Source organism: Haliotis cracherodii, unplaced genomic scaffold, assembly GCF_022045235.1.
Source record: "Haliotis cracherodii isolate W230 unplaced genomic scaffold, xgHalCrac1.p SCAF_5, whole genome shotgun sequence".
Taxonomy (NCBI): domain Eukaryota; kingdom Metazoa; phylum Mollusca; class Gastropoda; order Lepetellida; family Haliotidae; genus Haliotis; species Haliotis cracherodii.
The window spans coordinates 69,617,475-69,630,445 of NW_027266308.1; the positions used below are offsets into that span (position 1 = coordinate 69,617,475).

Genomic DNA, 12,971 nt, shown 5'->3' on the forward strand with positions numbered 1-12,971 from the left:
GTTGTGTCTTCACTTACTGGAGAAGTCTATGTCGGTGTGTCTTCACTTACTGGAGAGGTCTATGTCGGTGTGTCTTCACTTACTGGAGAGGTCTATGTCGGTGTGTCTTCACTCACTGGTGACGTCTATGTCGGTGTGTCTACACTTACTGGAGAGGTCTATGTCGGTGTGTTTACACTTACTGGAGAGGTCTATGTCGGTGTGTCTACACGTACTGGTGACGTCTATGTCAGTGTGTCTACACTTACTTGGGACGTCTATGTCAGTGTGTCTACACTTACTTGGGACGTCTATGTCGTTGTGTCTTCACTTACTGGAGAAGTCTATGTCGGTGTGTCTACACTTACTTGGGACGTCTATGTCGGTGTGTCTTCACTTACTGGAGAGGTCTATGTCGGTGTGTCTACACTTACTGGAGAGGTCTATGTCGGTGTGTCTACACTTACTGGAGAGGTCTATGTCGTTGTGTCTTAACTTACTGGTGATGTCTATGTCGTTTGTCAGCATTTACTGAGGACGTCTATGTCGATGTGTCTTCAATTACTGGAGACGTCTATGTCGGTGTGTCTACAGTTACTTGAGACATATATGCCTTTACACACATGGCGTTCTTCAGCTAAAGTAGTTAACCTGTATGGAGAAGGATTATTCATCTATTAATTTGATTCCCTGGCCCCATGGCCTGAGATGTTAGACTGGTTTAGTTAGTCGGACATTCCTACATCGATCGTGGGGAGTTCCAGGACACAACCCGGCCTTTGTTCCATGACTTCTCTCTGCGTCAACCTGACCGAGGCCGCTCTAAGAAAGGAAGCGAATGGGCTCCATCAATTTGGGCTTCAGAATTTTCGAACTCTGCACGTCCTTCTTTCCAAAACACCTGCAAATATTATTCTGTAATTTATTTATTTGATATCGTGTCTCGCCACTTATCGGTCCAGCAAATGTCAGGCTCGCCCTTGTGGGGTCGCTATACTACGTAGTCATACGTTAGATATAAAAGGCGTGATTAAATCACTGTCAACGTGTGATTCCATCTGCACAGACCCAATACTGAAGCAGCCGGACGTTCATCTGACGAGGTTGTAGCGCGTATGTATTGTCGAACATTCAACAACTTTGCCATGATTCTTCAATGATTATGTGTGCGCGTGTGACAATATGGCCGCCTACACGTGTGTCCAGATCTGTTCCCATGGCGTCCTTTCGGTGACAAAAGAGTTCTGTGAATGTGGTCAGTTGCTGGTTTGTGCCCATAACAGTCCTCCCAAAGTCATCACAGTAAAATCAAAGGAAAAATTAGTCAATTTATTTTAAGCAAGTGATGAGTAACCAAACATGTTATACTACTAAACGAAAGTTAAGGACCAACCGATTCCTTTATGTAACTATAGTGACTGTCGTTGCATGATGGGCTAACTCGTTCGTATTATGAGGGACTCGGATGGTCCTTAACTTTGTTTTCAATAGTATATTATGTGGACTCATAAAAATTATGTATTTGTTTAATTCTTAGTTTGAACGATCAAAGGAATCCACTGTCAAGCTGTTGCATCTCCCAGCCAGACCCCTTTCCCCGACCCCCTTCCCTGACCCCTGCGTTTGACCAGCTGTGCCCGGTGATGATCGAGCGCCGCATATGACCCCTGTCCGCTGGCAGCCGTGAGATATGACCGACGGTCATTCCTGCCTGTCTCATAATGTTCAATGTTACTCGCCACCACTCGGTCAGTTAGGTCACGCTGACCCAAGCATCAGAGCGGAGCTATCTCTATTAGCACCCTTGTGATCGTCTCATTCTAACTGGACAATTATTTGGCGGGTTAGTATCTCTTGGTGTTACGCAATCCTCATCTTAGAGTTAGCCGGACACAGAGATGGCCATTGGATTACCACAGTGAGAGAGTGAGAGAGCTATTAATAGCGACTGGCCAGTGCTACGTCACGGCAGCTCTTTATGCAGCCATTGTGCAAGCGGGTCACTCCGAGTTCACGCATTCGCAAACACTGTATAAGCATTGGTCACTGACAGCGCGTCAGTTTGGCTGACCAGTGTTGGAGTGGAGAGATCCGGGACAGCGTCCGTCTGCCGCTACAGCTTGGATACTGTTAGATTGTGTTCTACCTGGATAGCTACCCCTTTCCCCTTGCACCCGGATACCTCGGCACCGCATTCATTGATAGTAAGTATTAGAACGGCAGCATGGGTCAGCGTGACATGGCACTGGACACGACTGTACTTGACCAATGTGGAATTCGGTCCCCAGTGGTCAGTATCCAGACAGTGCGAGCTTTGGTAGTGGGAATCACTGTGTGGTAAGCGGGGTCGTGGACGCAGCCCCGGAACTGTACGTGCCACACCTGCCTGATCCAACACCACCCTCAGAGCAGTTCTGGAAGGTAACATGTGAATGCGTGTCTCTTTTGGAGCTTACCGTTTACCAGGCAAGGCCGCACTGGAGCCTATATGGAGCCGATATGGAGCCGTAATGCATCATCGATCAACACAGTAACGTGGACGTGCGATTCAAATGCAGAAATAGTCATGGGACTTATGTTTTGCTGGACATTCATGTGTTTCGCTAGATGTTCGTGTGTTTCCTAGACATTCATGTGTTTCCCAGCGGCCACATATTATGCAATATATTCTTCCGCCTGTTACATAATCCCGGAATCTATGTTGATGTTTCTGTTCTTATTTAAACATATATATCTAGAGTCTCTATGCTCTTTACAAAGTTACTTTACTGTGTCATTTATAAACCACAATTGTTATGTATTTCGTATATTTATTCGTGGTTTATAACACCCGCCTGTAATCGTCCCGATCTGTTTAAGTACACTATTAATTTTTTAAATGATTTAAGGTATGACTAGAAGGATGCGTTAATTGAGATTCTCTAAGACATTCAGAACTGATCTACTGAGTAATGGGTAACCAAGCTGATCCTCACAGCCCTGTCTTGTTGACCTAGCTCCCAACTATGGAGTCTTGCATAGAACCGTTATGTTGCCTCCTTGCGCCCCCCCCCCCCCCCCCCCCCCCCCTTCCCTTGACGGACAATCGCAACCCTCAACACCATGTATATTATAGTTTGTTTATTCAATTTCTTAATTTATCATTTTGGTGAAACTTTCCGCAACTCTTACCGACAGTCTTTAGTCGGGAGGTAAGATAGCAGAACAATATACCACGTCTCAACAAAGAAAGGTTTGTTATAAATTATGAGAATAATTTTGGAAATTAAAATTTCGAGGCTACCAATATATTTCTTCATTGCTGGCCTGTGTTCTAGGTTTATCTTTAAGTGGCATTAAGCTGTATTATTAATCAAGAGAGTTAACATGGATACACTTTTTGAAGTTCATGTTGATCACACCGACTGAAGCCCCCAGCTCAGCTAATTCTTCTTTAATGTAATGACCAGACTTGACCGCTCTTCAGCCAATGACTAGAAACCCATCCTGACCACCAGTATGTGACACGCACCGAAATGTCGCATTGAAAGAATTTAGGAGTGGAAACATGTTACTGTTTTCGAGGTAGTTAAATGATAAGAACATATAGAACTCAAATTAAGTTAGAGAGCACCCGATTCTTTCATATGACTATGGTTAATTTGCCTTGGTATGAATGATTATGCATGTGTATGCGAGGATTTGATGGTGTTAACGCTTTATGTGATGATGTTAACGCTTTGTTTATTTATTATTTCAGTACATGAGCCATGGCCGACACAGCCCTCGACCTGAGCAAACCGTCCCTGCCTCCACCCACAGAGCGCGTGGCCCCCCTTCCCCCCTCCCTGCCGTCCCTGCCCCCCGACATCAGCAGCGACTCCGGCCGGGCGTCTACGTCTTCCACCAGCTCCAATGACGAGCTACGCCAACATCTTCCCGACCCCGAGCCCAAGGGCCGGGAAAGTCCCGTTGATGTGAAACCCCCGCTGATGCCACCGTCTCCGTCGGTGGACAGCGCCAGTATGTCTGAGGACGACGACCTTGACAAGTCAGACAGAGTTGCTCCAATCCGGCCATTCAAGATGTACCCGATGGACGCCTACTCCATGTCGGGTAGCCCCATGGCTGGCATGTCGGGGATGGGAGGCCTCAGCCCAACTACCGCCGCCGCTGCCGCCGCCGGTCTCAGCCCCTCCCTCGGTGTGCCGTCCATGATGGACCCGTCATCTGTGTCGCCCTTTGCTATGACGCCGATGACGTCACACTTGCTACAACGGAAACGAAGGGCAGAGAACCGCATACAGATTCTGGAAGATGCAAAGAAAACAATACCGGTACCGGAAGAGCGGAAGGATGATGCATACTGGGAGCGGCGGCGGAAGAACAACGAGGCTGCCAAGCGGTCACGTGATGCACGGCGGATGAAGGAGGAAGAAATTGCAATGAGAGCTGCCTACCTCGAACAGGAAAATCTCAAACTCAGGGCACAGGTTGCCATCTTAAAGAACGAGACAGCCAAACTGCACTATATGTTATACAACAGAATGTGATGCGGGAAACTAAGGACTTCCGCTATCTCAGGGATACAAACTGTCACGCCCCGCGCCAAGCACGATAGTGATGCCCATGGGCCACGCCCGGCACGTGAAAGAGACACGCAAAGGCAGGGGGCGGAGACACCACCGAGTGAGTGAGTGAGTGAACGCGTCCAGCGCGGATGTGTGCCGGTGACTAGAACACGAATCTCAAGTCACGTGACACAGTGCACGTGCATATGTGTGTATATTTTTGTACAGACTCATGTTTCTAGATCAGCGACTCAGGTTGTGGCGGTGGAGAGGCCGCCGTGCCGGCTGCTGTGACTAAACACTACTACCTCATGGATAAGCTTGAAGCCCCTCTCTCGAGGCATTATGTTATGTTTCGTATTCTTTCTAGCTAGGTACAAACTGTTTTTACTTGGAAAATGTGATGAAGATTATATTTACATGAGTGTAAGTGCTATCATTAGATGATACTGTCGACGATGACGTCCCAGAGCGGACGTAGACATGGTTGTCGCAGGAGCGAGTTCTATCTATACAGCGTGTAAGTGCTATCATAGGCCCGGCAGACATAGTAGCTAGACTAGAAGCCCAGATGTTTCTCTCTTATATATCATTATTACTATTATTATTGCTATTATTATTATTTGGATTATATATTGTCGCTGCTTCTCCCTCCATCAGCCTGTGCATTACTTGGTGCAGCTGCACTGTGAGCTGACCAAGGCAGAGTATTTTGTCATCTACACATTTGTATGAATAAACAATACAGAAAGACCCACCTCTCCCCTTGTGTTTACCTACAGTCCGGAGATAAACATTTTCTTTTCAGATTTGCGGGTTTTTTTTCTTATTCGATACCCGGGCATATTTTGCTGAACCGGATATTTCCAATGTTAAAATTTCAATACCACTGCGTATCTGAACACACAATGGACGATACTGTAAAATAACAGTGCTTTTTAGTCAATCGGATTCGGTACTCACATTAGTTGTAAGTCTGGGTTTATGCCATGCGCACCCAAGAGACAGTGGCTGCGTTAACAGGTGTACATGCAGCTGTAGAGCGATCTTACTCTGTGACCACGGGTACAGCAGAAGTGACTGCCAGGGAGACGCACGCACACACGCATCCAGACACACACACACACACACACACACACACACGAAGCGTTAAGAACGTTTGGCGCAAGTGGACCTTCACTGGAGTGGCTGAAGGACCGACCATTGGAACTTTGGGTGGTGGGTGCTGGGATATTTTGGAACTTTGGGTGATAGGATATTTATTTCAGCCACAGCTACAAAACCAGACATGTTTTATTTAAAGCTTGATTTATTTAAAAAAATAAACACAATGTACTTTTTGTGTCAGGAAATTTCTTTTTTTTTCAACAGTACGAAGCATAATTATTTATTGCAAGAATATAATCCCAGCCTACCTCCACCCCCGACCCCCGAATATCAAATGGTCGGTCCCTAACGTCACATCTCCACCCCCAACCCCCGAATATCAAATGGTCGGTCCCTAACGTCACATCTCCACCCCCGACCCCCGAATATCAAATGGTCGGTCCCTAACGTCACATCTCCACACCCTGGGTCGTGCTTCCTGACCGCAACAGTAAGGATACTTTTACCATTCTCTTCAGCTAAAGACTTTATCTCCTACAAGTATCGTTCTTCCCAAACTCAGTAATTTAAACTAAGAGTAAGACCCACATGTCCCATGGCGGATCTACATGTGTCGTCTGCCACAACTAACTTCAAAGGCTGGTTTTAAGTCAATGGTTGGCTGCGGTGGTACCCTCGATACTGCCCTGAGTCTAACTTCCACAGGTACGCGTTGAACTTATCGGTTAATTCACTTATTTATTATGGAAGAGAATTTATAGATGTCAACTTCTTTATTATGAGGAACACAACGTTTTGGAGTATATGTTTACTCCTTCATCGAGTGAAGGAACAATGAGTGTAAATGAGAAACGTTAGCAATTATCAACTGAAATAATGATTCATAGTTCCATGACTGTAAGTGTGAACGTCGGGGTTGCCAGCGTCGCCAGGCAATAGGTTGCCATGCACTGATTCGGCACTGTCTGTGACAAACATCGCCGTGGGGGTAATGACCGCTCAGTGTTCCATGTGCATCTTAATTGTTAGATCACCACACGTGTTGGGTGTAAACAAACGCGCTTATTATGAAATCAGAGCAGCCCGGCCTAACGGAAGCCTTCCAGGGCGGTTTATAGATCGTTTTGCGTAAATATTAATATATCCCACTGCCACTGTGACAGTGAAGAGTATGACAACATATCTTAACACATCGGGATCCGTAAACAAAGGATAAATGCGCACCAGGAAATAGTTTTTCACATTTTAGGATATTTCATCAAGAGCGTAAACGATTTCATGACATATGTACATCTCTATGTGGCTACGAGGCTCCTGACCGCAAGGACCCCAGTGTTGGGGCGTGAGTGTGACGTCATCCAAGTGTCCTGTGATATGTGAAGACAAGCATAAGTGCGACGTCACAACAGTCTGCCTTGTGCGATATAATGAGACGCGTGTGACGTCATTTACAGATTGTCCTAAGATAGATGCAGATACCAAAGTCTATATTTCTCATATTCAATCCTTTACTTCATCCTGTCTTTGAAGTATTTTCACAATACATCTTCAACACCAAGAATCAACACGATAAACACGAGCACACTAATTCACGTAAACAAGACTGAGTTATATGAAAGTTCACATGCGCCATGCCAGGCGTGTTGAAGAATGTCTGACCTCACTGTGACCACGCAAGGTCCAAACATCCTCCACATTTAAACCGCCCGCGAGCAGCAAGACAGGAGATACTCCACTGGCAACAGGCGTGACGTCACTGTGTATGTTGCACCCCTGTAGCTCACCTGGCCACGTCTGTTTGTGCTATCCCTGAAGCTCACCTTAAACGTGTGTTTGTTTCATGGCTATAGACTTCACACGTTTCTCCGTATATACCAAATAGGAGAACCTACACCAATAGGGGACCTACGCCAATAGGGGACCTACACCGATAGGGAACCTACACCGATAGGGGACCTACACCGCATTATACCACCGCATGATATCGATTTCCATGCACAGAGATGACGACTACTTTTACAGTTCTGTTTATTCCAGTAAAACCTTGTTTGAAAAAAGCAATTATTCAGAAACATGTTCACAACTATTATGGGAGCCACCCCACCTTGCACATGTTTCACGTTCTCCATCGAGAACATGGCGTGTGTGTGGAAACGGGGAACAGTCAGTGTCAAACTCATCATACTTAGAAATACAACGCAATGACAGCATTGGCACACATGTAGAACTAATGGGCCAATCCTCCTGTTGACGTCCCTAGTAACCATATGACATCACAAGCTGTAGTTTATCACGGCAGTAGGCTGACGTCATGGAAGGTCTAACCGAAGCGGTGCAGAGTTGAGGAAATAATAAAATCAGTCCTGTCACGTCCTTGTGATTGAACACCTTTGAAACTCGATGACAAAAGACGAAATTCAGACAAAGAGATGGGTCAATGGATAAGCGTTTTAAAGTGAGTTTGATCATATTTAAGTTTCATTTGTTAACCCACTTTTTTTGCTGAAGAGATGCAAATGGTTAGAAGAACAAGAAGAAGAAGAAGAGATATTGTACATAAATACCCACAGGGGACAGGGTACAAATGACCACAAGTAGCTACTTTTGATATATAGAATGTAACGTGAACGTTGCTATTTTAAGGTTTAGAGAGGAGATACAAATTTTCTGTGCAGGAACATTTTGTGAATGACAGAAGAGATTTTTTTACAGAATGTTCTGGTGGATTTAGTAGTATGGTATTGCGCCCATAGCTATGAAGGTAGGCAGTGTGATGTGGCTGCTGCATTGGACGTAGACAAAGATATAGTCTAGGCAGTAATTACTCAACACATGTCCCTCCACTAAATGTGTTTCTTCTTGTGGTTGCATAGTCTATGAAATATTTTACTACACAATACACTTCTATAATCTAATTGTTTTTCCTGATTTGAATAGAGCTGGCTGGACTTGCTTTTTAGTATTCTACATTGGTTATGTTTTATAAAACACATATATTCCGCAGACGTGGTGCAGTACTACAAGGGATGGTGTGCCTCTCTGAACGCTGTGTGGAATACCATGGGGAGAGAGGCTGTTGCTATGGTGGGCTTGCCTGGTCAACAGGACTGGTCAGCTGCCGAGCCAGCGAGCGGCCTTCCCTCTCCGACCAGGCCTGTACAACACCACACAAGTCATAGTTAGGTCATCGAGCGGTCAGCGCGTGAATAAAACACACACCTTGTTCTGCAACCCGAGACGCTGACCGGTCACGTGGTCTGGGCTATTCCGACGGATAAAAGAAGTGGAGTTTAAGATGAGGTCATTGAAACGGCAACATGTGTGTAACTGACCCGTCTCGCATGTACACGTGATGCTTGCGGCAACAGTTCCCCAATCACCCCCCCCCCCCCACCCCCCCCACCCCCCCAGTCTTATCTTCCTCCCTCCCATCCCCTCCCCGTTCCACTCTCTCTCCCCCGACCGTCCCTCACCCCCAATATGATAAACATGCCCCTAGTTCACATGTCAGATGAACATCTCAGGTCAGTCTTACACCCGTCCCGGTGCAGGCTTACCAATGAAAACTAACAGACTGCAACAAAAAATGGTCTACGTCTTCATTACACACGGAATCGGCAACATGCAACAACGAGAACGTAACCAAAAACTGAGAAACAGCCTCATAAATCTGAGAGCACGCTGCCAAACACATGGAAACGGCAACACTAAAACACACGGACAGGTGTTGGTTTCTTTCGCATCGTTTATGTTGCCGATTCCTTGTGTATTGTAGACATATGACAGATTTTTTGGTGTATTATCAGTTTTCATTGAAGGCCACAGTGGAGACTGCCGAACTGTTATCCTTGGCCAGGGCAGTCTGTCAGACACCACCCCACATACAGAAGCCATAACCTGGTGTCAGTTGCCAGTATATGAAGGTTTCACTGGAGGTACAGTGGTGCAGATGCCCCGACTCGGACTAAAACCCAGTTCTGTTGTCTGCTGTGCGGACACGTTTACCACTGGTCTACAGTTTAACCACGTGGTATAACATGCACAGATGTAACATCGGAGGTGCCGAGTAACGTCGACAAAACATGCTTAGATATAACGTTGTGTTGTAAGCCTGACTTCTTATGTATCTGGTTTTTTAGTTTATAGAAAATTGTTACTGTTTTTACTTGGAACGTTTGCGCAATAAAATCGTGTATCTTGTATAAAATCTGAAGTGTTGATTAAAGCGAATAAAATAAAATGCTAAGATATACCCTCTGAATTGTGTCATAACGAATGACCAGAATATTGAGTTTTAATCTTAAAGTGTTGAGTAGTTGTTTTAAAATGCATGAAATTGGATAAAACCAACTTATGTTTCCGTGTTTAACATGAACTGAGTTCACGCGAAGTCTCGCGTTGGACGTGACTCGTCATCGCAGTTGACCCGAGTATACCCACCGCGTTATCGACAGTAAGTAAAAGTGGACGAGGCCACGCAACCATTGCCCAATTGACCGGTTCACGACCTGGGAGGCCTGCCAACTGCGGCCATGTTATCCAAACTTACACAAGTTCTCGAAAAGTCGGCTAATGCAGACTTTGTGATGCCTTGCGTAACTGTCCCTCTTTCTGACTGGGCGGGGACGGCCCGACGTCAATCGAACCTTGCGTAACGTCTGACCGCTACAGTAGACACGTTGCGTTGAACGCTGAACATAATTGCATGAGTCTTGTGCAACCCAAATAAGCAGGCCGCTTATACAAGTGATTAGTGGACCTGTAGGGTCGTGAACTCGACAAGCACCTGTTTGGCCACCAGTCGTGACGTCACAGGCACAAAGAGAACGAGGACTTTTAGAACCATGAATCCGTAAGACTAAGATTTAAATTCTCTTAACAGCACTTAAATACAGAGTGTTTCTTGTGACAGGTCGAAGGTTATATATTCCTAGTTTATTGACAGAGCGACAATGATTCGGCTCCTCTTCACAAAGCTTCATTGAGATGCCGGCGTGAGAAGACCACGGTCAACAGCTACCCCAGCATAGACTGACTTTTAGTCCCGGAAACAGTTATCTTATTTAGAAATATGTACAAAATACAAAATATATACAAAATACAAAAAATATATAATGTGGGGTGTCTGTGTGCCCCTGTGAGTGTGCCTGTGTGTGTGTCTGCCTCTGATCTGTGTGTGTGCCTTTGTGTGGGTGTGCGTGTGGTGAGTGTGCGTGTATGTGTGTGTGTGCGTGTGTGTGTGTATGTGTGCCACCGTGTGTGTCCTGTGTAAAACCTACATACAAACAGTACTGAGACAATAGGTAATGGGGCATGCGCAGTCCACATGTAACCCACTGAGCTGATCGTGTGGTGTATAACGGCATGATGCAAGTGAAAGACATTGTTCAGTATTTGGAGGATATCTACCATAATATGATGGAAAATGTATATTTCTTAAATGATCCCATTCACGGCGTTCTAATATATAGTGGAAGACATCACCAACATTAAGTTTACAAAGTGAGCAAAGACCTGTCTTCCGTATTGACAGTAAACCATCTACCAGTTTCAAATGGGGTTGGAGGTTGGAGGTTCTAAATGAGTAAGTTAAGAAGTAAACACAGTAAACAGTCTTCCATTGCGGGGTTCTACAGATCATGAGAGTGTCCTTGTGGAATCCCCACCTACTGTCCTGTTCATGAACTGAATGTGATCAGACCTGTACATTGTGAAATACGCTGAACTTCATGAGCAAGAGGGAACTTAAACTCTGTTGGACAATTAGTAGTTTCAACATAATCTTTACATAATACCTGATAGACCTAACTCACACCAGTATGATGCCATTCTTAACGTGAAAAAACACTTCAGTGGAGATCTTTCCAACTCCCCGTACAACATGAAATCAACATGCCTAACCTTCAAACAATATACTCTGCAAAATAAGATACGCAAAAGTGATTTTAGATTATATTTTATATATCATATTAATTTTCAACAGATGGTAATCGAATGTTCAAAATTGGCACACATCATTGTCTTTGACTGGGGTTCCATGTGGCACACATGGAACAGTAGATTTTCAAGGTGAAGGTCATCTGTTCTCAATAACTTGTATGGCCGCATTGTCGTCTCATGGAAGCAATCAGATCCCGATTTGTGGCCTGGGGAATGTTCACCCACTCTGCCTGCAGTGCTTGTGTCAACTGTCGGAGGTTCTGCGGTTGTTGCTGACGCGCTCGTGTCGTTGATCCAGTGTATCCCATAAATGTTCGATTAGGTTTAAATCTGGAGACCTGGAAAGTCATGCCAGGACCTGGATGTTGTGATTCCTGAAAAAGGCTGTTATCCGTCTTGCCGTGTGAGGTCGGGCGTTGTCTTGTTGAAAAATGATGTTCGCTTGCTGCATAATGGGAAGGACGTTTGGTCGAAAAATCTCATCCGTGTAACGTTGTGCCGTTAAATTCCTCAAAATTCTACCAGTCTAGGAGATGGCTGCCCACATCATCCCACTACAACCGCCAAATCTATCAACGTCCGGTATGCAGTTTCGTTCATACCGTTCCCAGCAACGCCTGCAATCACCATCTGCACGACGAAGCATAAAACGTGACTCGTCACTAAATCAGACTTGTCTCAATCGCAGTTGTCGCCATACTCTGTGATCTTGACACCATTGACGTCGCAGCCGACGATACAGCTGTATGAATCTGTCCTTAACTCCAGTAGTGATACGTGGCCGGCCGGATCTTGGAAGGTCGCGTGTGGTCTGATAACGGTTCCACAGTTTTGTAATGTGCTCGTTGCCACGTTGAAAATCGTGGCTGTAGCTGAAGATGATTCCGCTGTTTGCAGACGGCCGATGACGTTGTTGCGTTGGTTGGGCTTCCGTCGGTCGTGGCATGTTTTCGCTGTTTACTTGTTGTAAGATCGTGATGGCATGCAAGTGAAAACCCAACGTTTTCATAGCCTAATAAGCGGTGTTGCACGTGCATGTCATGTTGGTGTGTTTCGGCTCTCATATGGTTGGACCGCGTCCGTGGTCTAGTGGTAGTGCGTCAGAAGGTAGTGCGGAAGGTCGGGAGTTCGTTCCCCGGCCGTGTCATAGCAAAGAGTGTAAAAAGATTGTACTTGTTGTTACCCTATAAATCGGCATCAGTCCGGACCAGTACAAGCAGCCACGCACACACGCGCGTCTATGCACGTCGCTATGTAAGTGCAATAATCTTGGACGCAACGTTAAACCCCATTTCACCTCACCTCATGGGGTTGGGTTGTGCGATTTTTCCATCTTTTCACCAAATGTTCTGCAGTACCTCATTCTTTCCACACAAATCAACACCAGTCTATGCA

At 45.6% G+C, this 12,971-nt stretch overlaps 1 protein-coding gene across 1 annotated transcript; it reads left to right on the top strand.

The window, feature by feature from the left end:
- Window positions 1-3,728: 3,728 nt before the first annotated feature.
- Window positions 3,729-4,511, top strand: LOC139444382 (D site-binding protein-like). Its single transcript, XM_071225347.1, has one exon. It carries the CDS (start codon window positions 3,729-3,731, stop codon window positions 4,509-4,511), a length of 783 nt encoding a protein of 260 aa, XP_071081448.1.
- The last annotated feature ends 8,460 nt before the right edge of the window (window positions 4,512-12,971 follow it).